The following is a 17343-nucleotide window of genomic DNA, read 5'->3' on the forward strand; positions in this document are numbered from 1 at the left end:
AGCTCTGGGGTTCTGACTTTGGCTGTGTATTAGGATTACCTAGGGGGGTTTAGAAATACGACGTCAAGGCCCCACCTCCAGAGGTTTCTGTTACAATTGATATAGTGGGGTCCTAGCATCAGTGTTTCTTAAAAACAAAAAAAAAAAATAGAAAAGGAAAGAAAAATTCCTCATCCTGGTGATTCTAATTTGCAGTCAGGTTGGAAACCACTGCTTTAAAGCATGGTCTCCCCACGTTTGCTGAAGGGTTCTGACACAGTGGCCCCGATTTCCGCTTCCTGCCAAGCCTCTTTCCCAACATGGCAAGGGTGTGTGTGTGCATCTGTCTGTCTGTCTGTCTCTCTCTCTCTCTCTTTCCCCCTCCCAGGGCAGATGGTGTTGAGCTTCTATTCCTGAGCCCTAACTCCTTTTTTTTTTTTCCCATTGGAAGGATTCAGATTATAAATACAGTTCCCTTCATAAACATTGTGATCTCTGTCTTAGTCTTTGGAAATACAGCAAAAACTGGGAAAAAAAAATTGCAGTCGTTCACAAAAAGGTTTTTACTGCTGCTTGTCAGTGATGTCATTTCCTGTCTTTGGCAGCGAGTGCTGCAGAGAACTGCTGGACACTGTGGACAACTATGCAGTACTCCAGCTGGACATAGTGTGGTGCTACTTCCGCTTGGGGCAGCTGGAGTGCCTGGACGACGCAGAGAAGAAATTAAACATGGCCCAGAAATGCTTTAAAAATTGCTACGGAGAGAATCATCAGAGACTGGTCCACATAAAAGTATGTTGCTGTAATTAGTTTTAGGTATTAGTGAGCCCATTTGTAGAATTTGAGTTTATTCCTGTTAAAGTGTTTAGACTGCTGCCAAAGGTGATTTATTTGATAGTAGTATGCAATGTGTTCTTTTTAAGCTATATTTTAAGGGGATTGTTAAACATCTTATAAGTTAGCCTGTGACCAGAGGAACACAGTTTTCTAGTCACAGAAACCCATTGATCACTGTGACCGAGAGAGCTGGTGACTGTATCCATTAGAGTCTAATGAAAGGTTTAAATGCAGAAAATAGACGTTTTGAACAGTGACAGTTCACACGAGTGAGTCACAGCTCCAGAGCTGGGCTCTGAATAAGGATTCTTCTCAGGCAGTTTCCACAGGTCATCAGAATTCTGCTTGGGAATTGCAGGGCAACATAAGAGATATTCCTGGTTTGGGTTTTTGCATACTTCCCTCCTGACCAGAGGGGCCCCTGTCCTGGGCACCTGGAGGTGATAGGTGTTCTGTTTGGGACAGGCGATGCCATTGTACCCTGGGATCCTTACTTTTGCCATCAGCAATAGTGAAGATAGAAACATTTTAGTAATGCCATTTTGCCCCTATGGAGATGAAGGGAATTATAAATGTGAGTATTACAGACCTGTAATGAGAAATGAGACAGTCTTATCTTTTTTTCCCCCAATAATTCTAGGGGAATTGTGGAAAAGAGAAAGTCTTGTTTTTAAGACTTTACTTGCTCCAAGGTATCCGAAATTATCACAGTGGAAATGGTGAAGAGGCTTATGAATATCTCAACAAGGTAAGAAAATGGATGCTCCAAAGTTGTGACCATTTTCACCTACTTTGTTTTTTAATCCCCAGAAGTTAAGTATTTCATAAACTCAGTGGTGACTGGTGAGGAAAGTGCATCTCCCTCCCTTCCCCTCTCCTTCACATATACTGTAAACACATTCGTATTTGTGAGAGTACAGGCAAGATGCTGTAATAAGGACACCTCAAAAAGGCAGTGGCTTTAATTGGCTGGAAGTTTCCGTTTCTCTCATCTGGCTGTGGAGGTGAGCAGCCAGGGCAGTGGGGCAGCTGGTGAGGCAGGTGAGCAGCCAGGGCAGTGGGGCAGCTGGTGAGGCAGGTGAGCAGCCAGGGCAGTGGGGCAGCTGGTGAGGCAGGTGAGCAGCCAGGGCAGTGGGGCAGCTGGTGTGGAGGTGAGCAGCCAGGGCAGTGGGGCAGCTGGTGAGGCAGGTGAGCAGCCAGGGCAGTGGGGCAGCTGGTGTGGAGGTGAGCAGCCAGGGCAGTGGGGCAGCTGGTGAGGCGGGTGAGCAGCCAGGGCAGTGGGGCAGCTGGTGTGGAGGTGAGCAGCCAGGGCAGTGGGGCAGCTAGTGTGGAGGTGAGCAGCCAGGGCAGTGGGGCAGCTGGTGAGGCAGGTGAGCAGCCAGGGCAGTGGGGCAGCTGGTGAGGCAGGTGAGCAGCCAGGGCAGTGGGGCAGCTGGTGTGGCAGGTGAGCAGCCAGGGCAGTGGGGCAGCTGGTGAGGCAGGTGAGCAGCCAGGGCAGTGGGGCAGCTGGTGAGGCAGGTGAGCAGCCAGGGCAGTGGGGCAGCTGGTGTGGCAGGTGAGCAGCCAGGGCAGTGGGGCAGCTGGTGAGGCAGCCAGGGTGGCTCCTGTCAGTGCCTCTTCCAGCCAGCAGAGGGAGGGAGAGAGTCCGGGGCAGGCCTCTTTAGAGAGGTGACTCAGGAGGTGCTCCTGTTATTTCTGCTACATGCCATTGGCCTAGACCATCTGGCTACACTCAGCTCCAATTCAGGGGACTTTATTACCAAAAAGGAGGAGATAATGGATACCAGCCCCTCCCACAACCCTCAGCCTATTTTCTCATGTTATACTGCATATAAGTCATGTGAGCAGAGAGGGTGTTGTCTCTTTGCATTTGCACTGGTTGATAATAGGTCACATTTAGAGGTTTTATCTAAAATCTGACACACCCTAATTCACATTGGGTACAGTCCAGTTTCCTTTAGGTTTTAGCTGTGTGTTAAGCTTTAATGTTACTATGGTTACATGATTCTTATATTTTTCTTTGTCTGTAGGCATGTCAGCTCTTTAAAGAGCTATACATTGATCCATCAAAAGTTCACAGTTTGATGCAGCTGGGGTTCAGTGCCCAGGAAGCTCGGCTTGGCCTAAGGGCATGTGACGGGAACGTGGCCCACGCAGCTGCCCACGTCACCAGCCGCAGAGAGGTACCTCGATATGGTCTTGGCAATGCTTGGTTGAGGCCTTTGCCTTTGAGTAGGTGTGAAACTTGAGGCAATAGCAAAATTATCTCCAAAGTGCCTTAGCTCTCAGATATGAAAGAACAGAAAAAGACAATTCCGTAGTAGGTATTATTAACAAGGAACTCTGTATTGCTTCAGACTTGGAAGTCAGGAGAAAAACTTGTCTTTTTTAATTGCATCAGTTTTCAGACAGTGTAGTTTCCTTCCTTTTATTCTTGCTATGGTGGCAGGTAGCTCATAAGTACAGTTACCCAAGCAGTCTTCTCTCTCTCTCTCTCTTTTACATTACATAGTACATTTCTGGAAAGCATTTTAAAGGGGTCTGTGTTTTCCAGGGAGCCATGGTTACAGTTCAGGATGTCATTCTTGCCTGGAAACATGAGTCAAATCATATGAACAATTAACATTATGTTATAAAAGCAAAGATTCAAAACTATAATCATTTAAAACAATTAGAGATAAGTACAGTTAAAAGAAAAACTTAGAATTTCAGAGTTGGAAGGAATGTTACCATATCGAATATGGTAGTTTTACAGATGAGGAAAACAGGCTCAGAGGTTGTCTTTTCCGGGGTCATGGGTCAAATCGGTGGCAAAACCTGAACTAAGGCTCTGGTTTTCTCCTGTACTTTCTAATTCCCATCTGAGAATAGCATTCTGAGTTTTTACAGAAGGTTCTGAAAAGCCAAGAGATATTATAAAATGGTAAAAGTTACCACTTCACTTCCTAACTTTTTATAAGTAGCAAAAATAAGTGTTTTTTTAAAAAATAGTGGTGTCCTATCAGATGTGCATTTAATGAATTAAACTATAAGCCCTTGGAGAAAATAAAAAACCAATAGTGTATACAGTGCAATTGACCCTGCTCACTCTTCCACTCAGTGGGTGTGTAGTTGGGATGCTTTTGGTTGAAGGCAACAAATTCAGACTGGCTTAAACACCCAATAAAGAGGGTAAGGGAGGGATTCACTGGCCTACTTAACTGTAAAGAGCCCAGAGGAGGGCTGGGTCTCAGGTTAGCTGCTTCAGTGGCTTCGCCCTGTCGCTGAGTTCTGGTTTCTGTCTCTCTGCCTCCTCTGTGTTACCGGGGTCATCCCATCACACCAAGAGCATGGCCCGGGTCCCAGAATCCTCAGAGACCTTCTGAGCTGCTCACTGATTGGCCACCTTTGAGCCGGTCGCCGTGGCCAGGGGAATGCCAAGACCTGACTGGCTTGAGCCTGTCTGCTTAGCTTAGGCTGGTCAGGGCCTACTCGGGGAGCTAGTCAGCTTCCCACACCCTAGGGAGAGCTGGGGTGGCTGGTGGGAAGACCAGCTCCGAGTCCCATAGCAGGTGAGCTCCCGTGAATCTACTGTCCTCTCAGCTCCTGAAGCTCCGGGTTTGAACATCTCACTGAGTAGAGGTAATAGGTGATTCCTAAAAGTTTGACTTTTTTGTACATCGTGGCCCTGAGTACAGGCCAGTTTCTCATCTGGCAAAAGAAACAGACTAATGAAACCGAGGTCACTGTACAGTGCTGAAGTGTTGCGAGGCTGTGAGAGGCAGCGTGGCGGCCTTCCTAAGAGATGTTCAGTCATTTTGCCTGTACGCAGCCGTGACTTTAGGACCCAGTTCTCTCACAACATCTGACCCTACCGTGTCGATAAGATTTCGCAATGCAATGCTTACTGTCATTTCCTTGGTTTATTTTATTTTCCTAATTCTAGTATAAAGAGAAATATCATGTGTATCTACATGGTTCAGAGAAAACTGACTTAGGCATTTGTAATAAGGAAAAAGGGTTCTTTGAGGCCCCAACTTTGTGTCAGCTCTGAGGCCCGTGTCTGCTGGCTGGCTGGCTGGGTCTTTCTCTGCTTGAATGTTATTCGTGCTTCTTATTAGCCTTTTGAAGTATAAGTGGAAGAAGCTGGAGTTGCAAGCAGAGGATGGGACGGGGTAGAGGCATTTTACATGGTGTGTACGTGTGAATGAAAGCGGAAATGTGAGTGATAGGACTACTTCCGCCGGCCTGCGTGGGTTTTGTGGTGAAGCGGGGGGGGGGGGGGGGGTCAGCTGGGAGGCGGAGCCGGGGCCTGGGAGCTGGAGCCGCAGGAGCGCTGGTGCCTGACTGGGTGTGGGGAGGGGCCGCTGCGGGACTGGAGTAGGTGCGTGAGCTGCCGGGCCTGTGCAGAAGGGTTCGGAGTCGGGGAGACTGGCCCGGAGGAGGCAATTGGAGGGCGCGGTGGAGGTGCGGACCGCGGCCCCGGGGAAGGGGGTGGGCAGCGGGCTGGCAGAGCTGCCGAGCCGTCGTCAGCCCCGCTTGCTCACAGGTAGGCTCTCCACTGCTGTAAACAGGGAATTACAGGCTGAGGTTGTCTTCCTCCCTGGAAATGTGGGCAGTCACCCCTTCTGCCTAGTCCTACTGCCAGCTGGGAGTGTTTGGTTCCGTGGCGAGGATTCCTTTCTTCTCCTGAGAGGTGAGGCCGTGTTCTTGCTCTAAGAATGTAGAGGGGACCCTTGTTGCTTGCACTGAGCCATGGAGGTAGGAGTAGATACATCAAAGGAAAAAGCTGTTTTCTCTGCTGTTCTCCCTGTGTTGGGCCGAGGGCTGACCATTTCTAGAATGTGCAGAAGCCGTCTCTCTGCTCTGCTGTCGGTGATTACCTTGACTGGGTCACCTGTCTTGAGAGATTTCTGTCTTCTCATTGGCAAAATGATGAGGTTGGATTCAGTTAGTGGTTTTCAAACCTGTTTTAGTTTTACTGTTTTCATCAGCAGAAATCCTTTTAAAATGATACTTGTGGGAATTCCCTGGCAGTCCAGTGGTTAGGTCTTGGCGCTTTCACTGCCAGGGAGATCCCTGGTCGGGGAACTGAGATCCCACAAGCCGCATGGCTCGGCCAAAAAATAAATAAATAAATAGAAATAAAATAAAGTGATACTTGTTTTCAAAACAAACTCAGAACTCTCCTGATGAGGGCTGAGGTGGGAAGAGGAGAAGAGACTGAACCTGTGGCCTTCCTCAGGCTCTTGGAGCAACGCCAGGCACCTCTGAGACTCAGGGTTGAGAACCACGGGGGTAGGTGACCTTTGTCACCTGGCGTGAGCATTCTTGGGGTTTTAAGTGGACTAAGTTCTCGCTACCCAGGGAGTGGGGGGTGGATCAGTGGCTTCGGCGCCATCTAGGACCCACCCACCCCCTCCACGGCCCCCATGTTCAGAGTCACATTTCGGTAAGATCCCAGGTGACTCAGCAGAGGCTGAGAAGCCCTCCCACCCGTGCAGGAAGCTCCTCCCCCCGCTTCCTAGAAGAAGGCACGTCCACCTCTCTGTGGGTCCGCAGGATGTGCCCGCTGGTTCCCAGTGGCCTGTTCTGGTGCCAGGTGGTGGTCCCCGAGGTGCTCTCTTCCCTCCCTGGACTGACGTCTCCGGCTCCCGCTGGGCTTCCCCACGAGCAGCACACCCCTGGTCTCTGCCCTAGTGGCCCTCATGCTGGGCGGGACGGGGAGAGAGAGGGTCACCCCTCCTTGTGGTTTTCACTTTGCCTGGTGACCCCGAGAATCCTATAGAGCATGGATTGAGAAGGCTTTCTACAAGACCGCAATCCCTAACTTGGTGACTCTGCTGTTTTCCTAAAGAAATTGGACCAAATAAGGAAGGAGGAAAAAGAGAAGAAAAGACGCCGCCTGGAGAACATAAACTGTTTGAAAGGAATGGGCTACTCCGCTCGCGCAGCCAAGCAGGCGCTCCACCAGGCCAGCGGAAACCTGGAGGAGGCCCTGCAGGTAACCCCTCCCCGGCCTCTGGCCTCCCTGAGCAGCCCTGCTCCCGGCCCAGGCGCCTCCCCTCCACTTCTTCGTTGAAGCTGCTCTCTTGTCCTTCCTGACGCCAGGAGCCCCGCGGCTGCGGGCCTTCCTCTTCATTCCTGGTTTGGATCTAAGGGTCAGAGGTCTCTTGTTCTCGAACCCAGTGGCAGAGCCAGAACGACGAGCCCCAGCCACCTCAGTGCCTGTCCACGATTCCGCAGGGCTCACAGGGCAGGAACTTTGATGAGGTTTCTGTTTGCAACAGCAGTTTAACAGTAAGGTGGACGAGAAGAAAGGTGATTGAAGTTTTAAGATAATTTTTTTGAATTAAAATATTTTCTTTGAATATGTAGTTTTATTATTTAGTCAGTAATACATGTTGGCAAAGGGGCTTTTTAAAGACGTCCTCAGAAGTGACTAAACAGGTTGGGATCCAGATTAGTCGTAACTCTGCCTGGGTCCACGTCCTTTCCAATTTTTGTTCAAGGAGCAGACAGGATACTTAATGAGGCAGGCGCTGTGGAGTCTCAGCGGAGATGACGCCTGCCCTGGGGGAGCCCACAGGCTAGTGGGGAGACAGACGCAGAGAGCACAGTGGCGTAAGGGCTACCATGTGGGAGCGCAGCACAGTGGGGGAGCAGGGCCTGCAAGCTGAGCTGGGGGGGCCGGTCACGGGAGAGGGTCCGGCAGACGGAGGAGAAGCGGGGTCAGCGCCAAGGGCTGAAGCATGAGGCCGGGGGAGTTGAGCCCCCCGAGGTTGCCGAGGCCTGGGTTACACCTGCTGGAGGTGGGGCGGGGTGGGGAATGGCCAGAGATGCGGCTGGACAGGTAGGCAGGGGCTAGGCGGGCCGCGTCACCTTGTTTGCCCTGCTGGGGAGTTCACGCTGAATCCTACAGGCAGTGGGGAGCCTGCCCTACCTTTGCCTTTTACTCTCAAGACCTCCCATCCTGTTCTTCAGAGGTCCCCATTAGTCAGTCCGTTAACCCTTGGACAGCATGGGTTTGAACTGCTTGGGTCCGCTTATGCGTGGACCTTTTTCAACAATAAATACTATATATAGTACTCCACGATCTGCGGATGCGGAGCAACTGTGGATACTGAGGGCCCACAGTAAGTTATACTTGGGTTTTCCCCTGCGATGAGGGTCAGCGCCCCTAACTCCTGCGTTGTGCAAGGGTCGACTGAATTTTCAAATATATGTATTAATATATTTTTTTAATTCAAAAATGTTATTTGAATATCTCATTTGATTTCTTAGAGAAATTTAAAAATTCTGAATATGCGGAGGGACTGATGGGGCTCAAAACTAGTTTTTAATTATACAAATAGTACATAAATACATTTGATCGATATAGAAGTATTTAGTGTTAAAAGGGAAATTCCCCAAAAGGGCTTTGTAAGGTTAAGAGTCAGTATCATGTGACAGAGAAATCAAGGGTCCAAAGAACTCTGCTCTTCTCCGTGACACTGTAAACCTAGAGCATGTCACCTTCCAAAGAGAAGTCACATTGGGCAGCCCTGGACTGCTTATAGCTTTCCGTTTATAGCTCTTTATGACCTTGTCACCCCTAAGGCTGAGCTGCAGCAAGCTTCTGTTTTCTTGGAATCCTTCCGCCTGCTCTCACATCCTTTCCTGCTTCCTCAGATGCACTCTTGTTGCCTGAATAGTCTTGTTCATCCTCCAGACCTCAACTCAGACACGACCTTTGGCAGGAGCCGCCTTTGAACAGCAGCCTCTCCAGCCGCAGCCTGTTCAGGGGTCCCTCTTCTCTGCTTCCACAGCACCCCGAGCCTTGTCCGCCACAGTTGCCCACACCTGTTCGTGTGTCCCGCGGCTGTGCCTGCCTAGCACGTGACAGGTGCTCAGCCTCTGCCTGAGTGCGCGAGCGGATGTTAGTGATGAGTGACGGGTATCCCTGTACGTTTTTAGATTCTTCTCAGTCATCCTCAGATGTGGTGGTTAAACGATTCTGGTCCGGAAACCAACAGCCATCAAGAAAGTCCTTCTCGGGAAACCATCGACCAAGTAAGTGCAGGCGCCCTGTGCCCCTCTCCGCCCGGGCAGCCTCGTGTGGGACTGGCTGTCGGGACGAGGCTGGCGGCCAGGCGGGGCCGAGTCCTGGGCTCCCTGGGCTCCGGGTGTGACCAGCCCGCCCGAGGGCACAGCCTCCCTGCAGCAGTTGCAGCGGGTGGAAGCAGGCACAGGCATTTCCTTCAGAGTAGGAAACCCAGGGAAGCGACGGGAAGGCTTTCTTCAGGCTCTTCTCCTCTTTTCTGCACACGCCTCTTGGGGCATCGCCTCCCGTTCCTGTCAGCCCGTTCCCCTGCCTGTGACCTGCAGGGATGCCACTGTGCTGTCCACGTGTGCCCCCCGTCACGTTAGCCTGCCCAGCGCGCTGCACACACGTAGCTAACGGTACTGGTGACAACTAGGTCTGTGCACGCAGCGCTTCCTCTGGCTTGCGAGCCGGTTGCCGTTCTGAGGTGACTGGGCACCAACGTGGTCGCCTCAGGTCTTCCTCCTTCCTTTCCGAGTCGCCGCACGCGCACGTCAGCGCGGGAAGGCCGGTGGCACACGCGTGCGGTGGGTTGTAGGAACGTGTCCCCCCGAGACCTGGCTGTCCCGGCCCTGCGTGGGGGCGGGAGCGCCGGGCGCACCGTGTGTCCTGGGCCCTCAGCAGTGCCGCCCCCCTTCTCCCAGCTCGTGTACATGGGCTTCGACGCGGCAGCGGCCGAGGCAGCCCTGAGGGTGTTCAGGGGAAACATCCAGCTGGCAGCTCAGACCCTCGCTCACAACGGTGGAAGTCTTCCTCCTGACCTGCAGCTCTCGGCGGAAGATTCTTCCGCAACGCCACCCACGTCCCCGTCCGATTCTGCAGGTGGGTCTGCGGTCTCTGAAGACCGTCTGGGAGGGAGTGTCTGCTCGGGCGGAAGCCGGCAGGCGGGGCGTGCGCCTCCCGGGGCCGCGAGGGGCGTTCGCAGACCTGCACGCCTCGGGCTGCTCGGGCGCTGTGGCGGGAGGGCCGAGCTGGAGCCGACGTGGGTCCCTTTGGTCCCCGTGGAGGTTTCTCTTTCTGTCCTCCTCCCTCAGCTCCCCTGTTGCTGCACTTCTTTACTGCAGGGACCTCTAGCGCCTCAACAGATGAAGATATGGAGACAGAGGCTGTGAATGAAATCCTGGAAGATATCCCAGAACATGAAGAAGATTACCTTGACTCAACTCTGGAAGACGAAGAAATTATTATTGCAGAGTACTTATCCTATGTAGAAAATATAAAGTCAGCAACAAAGAGAAACTAAATGATGAACAGAAATAAGCACTTAAGTTTCTGCTTATAAATTCTATCATTATGAAAAGTGTAATGCAGGTCTTTTTTTTTTCTTACGTTTTATCTGATTTTGCTCCAGAGTGCTTCCTACCTGGGGGTGGGAGGGGTAGGCGGGGAACAGGGATGTAAAGAGTAAGAGACTTGGTGGGGTGGGGGGGCGGGTGCCGGTCCCCAGGGTCCTTCTTGGGAACTGAGCTGCCTCTGGCCTGATCCTGCGGTTCCCAGCTGCCTTCAGGTTCCGCAACCCTAATGCCGCCCTCCCTGCTCCTTTTTTTCCCCACCCAGAAATGGGAAGGACTGGGATAGGGTGGCCCCTAGGGAAGGGATCCGGCAGGAGCTCATGGGAGCGGAAGCTGGCCCTGTCTCCTCCTCTTCACCCTGCCCGGCTCTCCTGCCCTCCTGAGCCCCCTGCTTGATCGTCTCCTCCTTCCCATGATGCAGCTCTGCCTTCCTGCTTCAGCCTCTCTGCCCCGTCCCGGAAACGTCCTTTAGAGCCTCAACCACGGCAAGTGCTCTGGGGGCCTGATGATGAGGCATCGGCTCCCGCAGCCGCACCAAACGGTGGCAGACGCCCTCAGCCTGAAACGTCCGTGTTTTGTGCTTAGCTTAGTAAAGTAGGCACTTGAAAGTCCAGGTTGAAATTCAGAATATATATATGTATTCAAAGTTGTTCTTTACAAAAATAAAGTCTTTTATTAAATGGTAAAGTCTTAAATGCTAGCCAAAGCAACTTATTTTTAATTAGCATTTTTAGATGCATTTCTGTCCTATTAAATTCACTGCTGGCTAAGGTAAGATACCTGTCAGAGATTAAGGTATGTTTTCTCCATGTCTTTGTGGGGTTTCTTGGGTATATTACAGAAGACTGTCTCTAAAGGTATGTTGTTAGCGTCTAACAGCTCAAATAACCGTTCTCATTGCACCCTGCGTCCCTCCGTAAACGTGTACTGCATGAAAACCCTGTCCAGCACCAGGACACAGCTGGCAGCAGCCAGGTGCTGATGAATCAAGTGCCAGGTGTGTTCCCAAGGCTCTCCCTGCCCTCCGGGAGTCACCGGAAGCCCCTGTGACAGAGGGCAGGTGGGCCACATGGTGGCTGTCAAGGGGCTGGCCGAAATGCTCCAGCTTTTCAGGAATCATTTTCATAAAGCTTGGAGAGCAGTCCAGTTTGAATGGGTGGAAATATTTTCTTGTCATTCTTTTAAAATGGATGATACAGATGGAAATAAAAGGTGGAAAATATATTCAAAAATTGTCAGCCTAGCTTTGCAATGAGTTACTCAAGCTCCTAAACTGTTGAGTGTTGAAAATGTCTGGGTGGTCTAGAGCTTCATTTAGTTCGAGACGTTTGCTTCCGTTGACTTCTGTGAGGAAGTCAAACGTATGCCCTCAAAAGCACCATCAATGTCTGTTGTTAAAAGATGAAGTGTGGGCTTCCCTGGTGGCGCAGTGGTTAAGAATCCGCCTGCCAATGCAGGGGACAAGGGTTCGAGCCCCGGTCCAGGAAGATCCCACAAGCCGCGGAGCAACTAAGCCCGTGCGCCACGACTACTGAGCCTGTGCTCTAGAGCCCGCGAGCCACAACTACTGAAGCCTGCACGCCTAGAGCCTGTGCTCTGCAACAAGAGGAGCCACCGCAATGAGAAGCCCGTGCACCGCGATGAAGAGTAGCCCCCGCTCGTCGCAACCAGAGAAAGCCTGCGCGCAGCAACAAAGACCCAACGCAGCCAAAAATAAAAATAAAATTAAAAAATAAAAAATAGAGACCCATCTCACATAAACATAACTTTAAAAAAATAATAATAAAAGGTGAAGTGTACAAAGGCTCTGGGCCTGTGGGAGAGGGGAGACTGAGTCGGGGAAGCAGGGTTCGCTTCCTCGGCGTTGGAAGCGGCTGAGGGCCGAGGCGATGAGGAGTTTCTAGCTTCATTTGAGACCATGTCAGACTTGGATTTGGGGCCTAGGTTGCAGCTTCCGGCTAACAAGTTACTGTCCTGGGCTTGGGCCAGGTGTGGCTTCTAGCTTCCCAAATTGATCTTGGAAAAGGCTAGGGAATTCACGCCACACTAGCAGGTCTAGTGCTCCATTTTCCTATGAAGAGACACAGAGAAGCCAGTTCTTGAGCTCGGGACAGTGCCGGCTATGCCCTCTCCACGCACCGGGAGACGGGCTACAGTCCTGGCTCTGCCTCTAGCTGGTTGTATGCAACTTGACAGGTGGCGACTGCATGTCACTCCCTGCTCCGGAATCACTCCCTGCTCTGGAATGCAAGAGAAGGAGCAAAGGACGTTTGTGATGAAAATGCTGTTGAACAGGAGGGAATGTGCTGAGCCTGAAGTCACAGGGCAGATGGGCTTTGGGGGGTTCTCCTTGGAGAGTCAGAGGGAAAGGACATTCCAGACCTGGGACAAATGAGATAGCAGCTGAGTGCGCCACGTTCATGGGGTCGCAGGGGCTGTTCTAGACCCGCCAGAGAGGGTGTGCTGGGGGAAGAGACTGAGGCTGGAAAGATTGCCGAGTCCAACTACAAAGCACCCTGAAAGGCAGGCGGGGGTCTAGACTTGAGTGGTGAATACCAGGGCCGTGAGAGGGCTCCGAGCAGGAGTGGCACGCACAGGCCTGTGAGGCCGATGGGGTCAACGACGGGAGGCTGCGGCGAGAACGTGCTGTGCTCGGTCCGATCTGATGCCCATCACTTGTATGAATTTCTGTCTGCTCTTGACTCTGGTGACACTGCCATGTCCTGTCCTTGTTTTCCTGCCTATATGTCCTATAAGTACTTCCTGTCCTTCCCCTACCCAACTGAAGGTATTTATCAGAGGCAAGACGGTATCATCGAAGGCAAAGAAACATCTTGTGGTTATCTGGTCTGTATATCCTCCTCAACATCTAGCAAAGCCCTCTATGTTGCTGAAATAAAAATTACCCAACAAAATTGATAAAACTTTAGCCAGACTCATCAAGAAAAAAAGGGAGAGGGCCCAAATCAGTAAAATTAGAAATGAAAAAGGAAAAGCTGCAGAAATACAAAGGACCATAAGAGACTGCCACAAGCAACTATACAGCAATAAAATGGACAACCTAGATGAAATGGACAAATTCTTATAAAGGTACAATCTCCCAAGACTGAACCAGGAAAAAATGGAAAATACGAACAGACCAATTACGAGTACTGAAATTGAATCTGTGATTTTAAAAACTGCCAACAAACAGAAGTCCAGGACCAGATGGCTTCACAGGCGAATTCTACCAAACATTTAGAGAAGAGTTAACACCTAGCCTTCTGAAACTCTTCCAAAAAATTGCAGAGGAACACTTCCAAACTCATCCTATGAGGCCACCATCACCCTGATGCCAAAACCAGACAAAGATAGCACACAAAAAAGAAAATTACTGAAATAAAATTTACCCAAATATGTCATGCTGTATAAATGCAAAATAGCGGCTTTTCACTTCTTACTCTTTCTCTGGCAGAGGCAGGCTGGAGAAAACGAACGCAGCAGCCGTTTTAGGATCTGCCCCCCGTGGTTGGATAAGCTGCCTGCCCTGCTAGCGAGAGCTGTGGAGGCAGGAAGGCAGCATCAGCTGTCAGCACCAAGGAGCGAGAGTCTGCTTACTCAGACTGCCTCTGTCAGCAAAGCAGACTGAGAAGGTGACTAAATCAGCGCAGGTACTCAAGGTGGTTCTCTCTGCCTGCCCTCCCTGAAGTGCGCTTCAGCTCCCCCGAAAGCCCCTCGGGGTGGGCCTGCCGTTGTAACCGCAGCCTCGGGCCCTGGAGAAGAAGAACCGCTAGGGAGTGAGCGCTCCCAGACACGACAGGCCGCGCACGTGGAACCCCTCACCTCTACTCCGTGCTGGGTCCCACCCAAGGAAGGCTGGGTGCTGCCGCTTCTGCAGGTTCTTCTCACCGGCCAGCCTGTTTTCCCGGCGAGGCCCCTGGGTTCCCAGGGTTTGGGGGTCGGGCCTAGAGCCCATCACAGAGGTATGCAACCCTTTCTACCGCCCCTGGTGTCAATACCCTGTACCTGTTCCCAAGGGGGTGGGATCCACCCATCAGGCATGGACCTGGGCACCCCAGGGAGCAGGTGAAGCCCGTCCTGCCGCGCATCTTGCATGAAGACGCTGGCGCACCCACCTCTCTGCGTCAAGGGCTGCCGCTGCCCGGGGAGGCTTGTCCTTGGCTAGACGCTGAGCTCTCAAGGGCAGACACTGTCCTCTGCAGCGTTTCCTCTTCCTGCATGGGGCGGGGGGGCCAGCCAGGGCCTGGCATGGAGGGCCCTGTGGGTGCGGAACGTGGGCCCCTCCCGGTGCGAGAAGGGCTGCTGGGGGCGGCTCCCCTCAGGGCCTCTTAGGGTCTGAGCCCCACTTCCCCCTTCATGCCCTCCGGGCAGGTGCTCCAGCTGTCTCCTGTGTACACCTCCAAGGCCTTCGCCACGCGGCGCGCGGAGCTGGCACCTGTGCGGGGGCCTTTCTGCTCCACGCCTGAGAGAAGGGGCCTCCTCGATTCCGGCGGAATAGCAGGCGTCCCCGCTGTCACCCAGGCAGCTAAGGAGCCGGTTCCTTGCTCCCTGGCCTCTCCCATGCCACTCCGCACTCGAGTGGCGCTGCAGCGACACTGGAGGGGCTCTGAGGCCGCAGCCCCTGGGGCCAGGCCCAGGCGGGCGTGAGGCCCCTGCTTCCCGGCACCCCTTCTCCCTCCGAGATGGGGCTGGGACTCCGTGGGCAGAACAAAAGACGACGTGTCGCAGAGCACTGTTAAGGACCTGTATTTCGGTTCTTCACAAGTGGACAATTTGCCAAAATAACGACAGTCTGCGGCTTTTTTTCTTTGGCCGCGCCGCGCGGCTTGTGGGATCTTAGTTCCCCGACCAGGGATCGAACCCTAGCCCTCGACAGTGAGAGCGCGGAGTCCTAACCACTGGACCGCCAGGGAAGGCCCGGTCTGAGGCTTTCTGAAGCGTCCACTTCGCTCCGCAGGAAAGGCCTTGCCTCGGAGGACCTCGGGCGCCGGAGCCGCGGGGCTGGAGACCCTGAGAGTCGGGAGGGTCCCGGGAGGGTCCCAGGAGGGCTGGAGAGCAGGCTGAGGGCTGGGCTCCGCAGGGGCTCTGGCCGAAGGAGGTGGGGACCGAGAGGCGGGCTGGGGACGCGGTGGGGGGCAGGCATGGCCTCCCCACGGGCGGCTTGGCGAGGGCTTCGGAAGTCAGCGGACGCGGAGGACAGGCACCACCGCCGCCTCGGTCCTTGCCCTCGGAGCCCCCGGTGCCGGCGGGCCGCGCTCCCTCCGCGGGTCCGTGGGCGGCCGGTCGGGGCGTCTCAGGCCGGCTGCAGGGGCGCGGCGGCGGCGCAGCCCACTTTGTTGCTGAAGAGGCGCGAGAGGCTGCGCTTGGGGGCGGCGGGACGCGGCGACGGGGCGCGCGGGAGGCCGCGCACGTCCCAGAGGCGCAGCGCGCCGTCGTGCGAGGCCGTGTAGAGCACCTGGCCGTGCACCTGCGGGCGCGGGGCGTGGGCGGCGCTGGAGAGGGCGCGCCACCGCCCCCCGACCCCGCGCCTCCCCGCAGCTACGGGGTCACGTAGGTGCAGGCCCCGCCCTGCCTCGGGCCAGCGCCGGCTCGGGCGTCGGCGTGAGCCGCGAACGCCCAGGCCGCCCGATGCGGGAGGCTCTGCCCGCGGGGGAGCGCTGCTGCCTGGCCCCGCCTCCCCCCTCCCCCTCCGAGGCAGAGGCGCAGGCGGGCTCGCCCTCCCTCAGCCAACCAGCCACGGGGCCCCGGAGAGGGCGGGAGCGCCTACCTGGATGCAGTTGATGATGAAGGCGTGGCCGCGGAACACCCTCCGCAGCGCTCCAGACTGGGCGTCGAAGGCGCGCGCGCGGGCGTCGCCGCTGCCCGTGAACACTGTGAACACACGGTGGCACTTGCTTCCCGCCTGAGAGCCCTCGTCCCCTCGGGACTCCGCAGGGCGGGGGTCGTGGATGGGCAGGGCGGGGAGAGTGACGGGGACCCTCTCCGGGACCCATCCTTTCACCTCCCAGGAATGTCATAATTGCAAATGGGAAACAGCAGAAGCCCCTTGAAAGGAAGGAGGTGGCACCTTCCCTATCTCAGTACTTTCCTGTGAGTTCAGGGTGACGCCCAGGGGCCCGGAAGCGCCCTCTGTGGGCTGCAGCCGGCTCTGCAGGACTTCGGCTGCCCCACCGCCCTTGGGCTTCAGGTCAGCCTGCCAAGTCCTTCCAGGTGCTTCCACCCCTCCTGAGTACCACCTGGGCCCAGCTTCCCACTCTCAGGCCATTTGGTGGAAGCCTTTGGTGAAGCTTAGCTTCCCTGCCGGGTGTTTCCAGCAGCTCTGAAGCCCCTGCCTCGGGGGGGGGGGGGTCATCCCTCCCCCCCCACCGTCTGAGCAGCCTCTCGGGACAAGGACCAACCAGAAACTCATTCCTCCCCCTCCTCAGTAATGAACTTGGCCCTCCAAACACAACCCAGCGCCTCCGGGGTTCACTAGAGGGCCCCTGCGCAACCTCTCCCAGGGGGAACCTCCCGATTCTGCCTCCCTTGGGCTTTTTCCTACATTATAACTTAGTCCAAGAGTTCTCAAACTCCCGAGTGCAGGCTGGGCCCAGCTGAGTTTCTGATTTAAGGAGGTCTGGGGTGGGGCCTGAGAACCTGCATGTCTAGCCAATTCCAAGTAATGCTGATACTGCTGGTCAGGGACCACACTGACGGCACTGGCCAGAGAAACTCCCTCGTCCACTTACCATCTTAGCCCCGGTTCTCCCGGAAGCTGACCCTGACACTAGGTTTTGAGTGCAAACAGTTTATCTAGCAGGGCATTCCAGGAAGTGGGGAGAGAAACAGGAAGGAAGGAGGACTCCCATGCAGGTGTGTTAGGGAGCAGGTGACTACTGGGGGCCCTTGGGAGAAGGGGCGGATTGGGTCTCAGAGTTGTTCCACCCAGGGACAAGGACACTGGGCTACTTATCCGTCAACTCCCAGCCCTCCCATGACCTGCCTCACAGGAAAACACCCTCGGGCAGAGGACCTCAGGTGCTGCAGCAGGAAATGCCCCTGAGCGTGGTACCCATAGCATCTGCTACAGCCACTCAGCAGCCTGAGCGAGCCACAGTAAGCACCCCCTGGGGGCTCCCTGTCCTTGGGGTGTCTATTCCTTATCCCATTTCCTGTGTCACCTGCCTAGTCCCA

The 17343-nt window shown here is 54.2% G+C and overlaps 2 protein-coding genes across 8 annotated transcripts in view; one reads left to right on the plus strand and one right to left on the minus strand.

Moving 5' to 3' along the window:
• NUB1 (negative regulator of ubiquitin like proteins 1) overlaps positions 1-10857 on the plus strand; it is a 28302-nt gene extending 17445 nt beyond the window's left edge. For all 3 annotated transcript variants that reach the window (XM_082473780.1, XM_082473781.1, XM_082473782.1), the window contains exons 9-15: positions 585-771; positions 1457-1564; positions 2847-2999; positions 6653-6799; positions 8752-8847; positions 9523-9700; positions 9943-10857. In XM_082473780.1, the coding sequence (XP_082329906.1) occupies positions 585-771; positions 1457-1564; positions 2847-2999; positions 6653-6799; positions 8752-8847; positions 9523-9700; positions 9943-10121 (1048 nt within the window). In that variant the 3' untranslated portion in view covers positions 10122-10857. The remainder of the gene's footprint in view (positions 1-584; positions 772-1456; positions 1565-2846; positions 3000-6652; positions 6800-8751; positions 8848-9522; positions 9701-9942) is intronic.
• The window catches only part of WDR86 (WD repeat domain 86), a 37937-nt gene continuing 23599 nt past the window's right edge, over positions 3006-17343 (minus strand). For 4 of the 5 annotated variants that reach the window (XM_082473826.1, XM_082473825.1, XM_082473822.1 and 1 more), the window contains exons 6-7: positions 15938-16041; positions 15334-15637 (exon numbers count right to left, since the gene is read on the minus strand). In XM_082473826.1, the coding sequence (XP_082329952.1) occupies positions 15464-15637; positions 15938-16041 (278 nt within the window). In that variant the 3' untranslated portion in view covers positions 15334-15463. Of the gene's footprint in view, positions 3406-15333; positions 15638-15937; positions 16042-17343 lie in introns of those variants that run through there. The other variant, XM_082473823.1, reaches the window with a different exon arrangement.

This window comes from Balaenoptera physalus, assembly GCF_965194825.1.
Source record: "Balaenoptera physalus genome assembly, chromosome: 8".
NCBI classification, from domain to species: domain Eukaryota; kingdom Metazoa; phylum Chordata; class Mammalia; order Artiodactyla; family Balaenopteridae; genus Balaenoptera; species Balaenoptera physalus.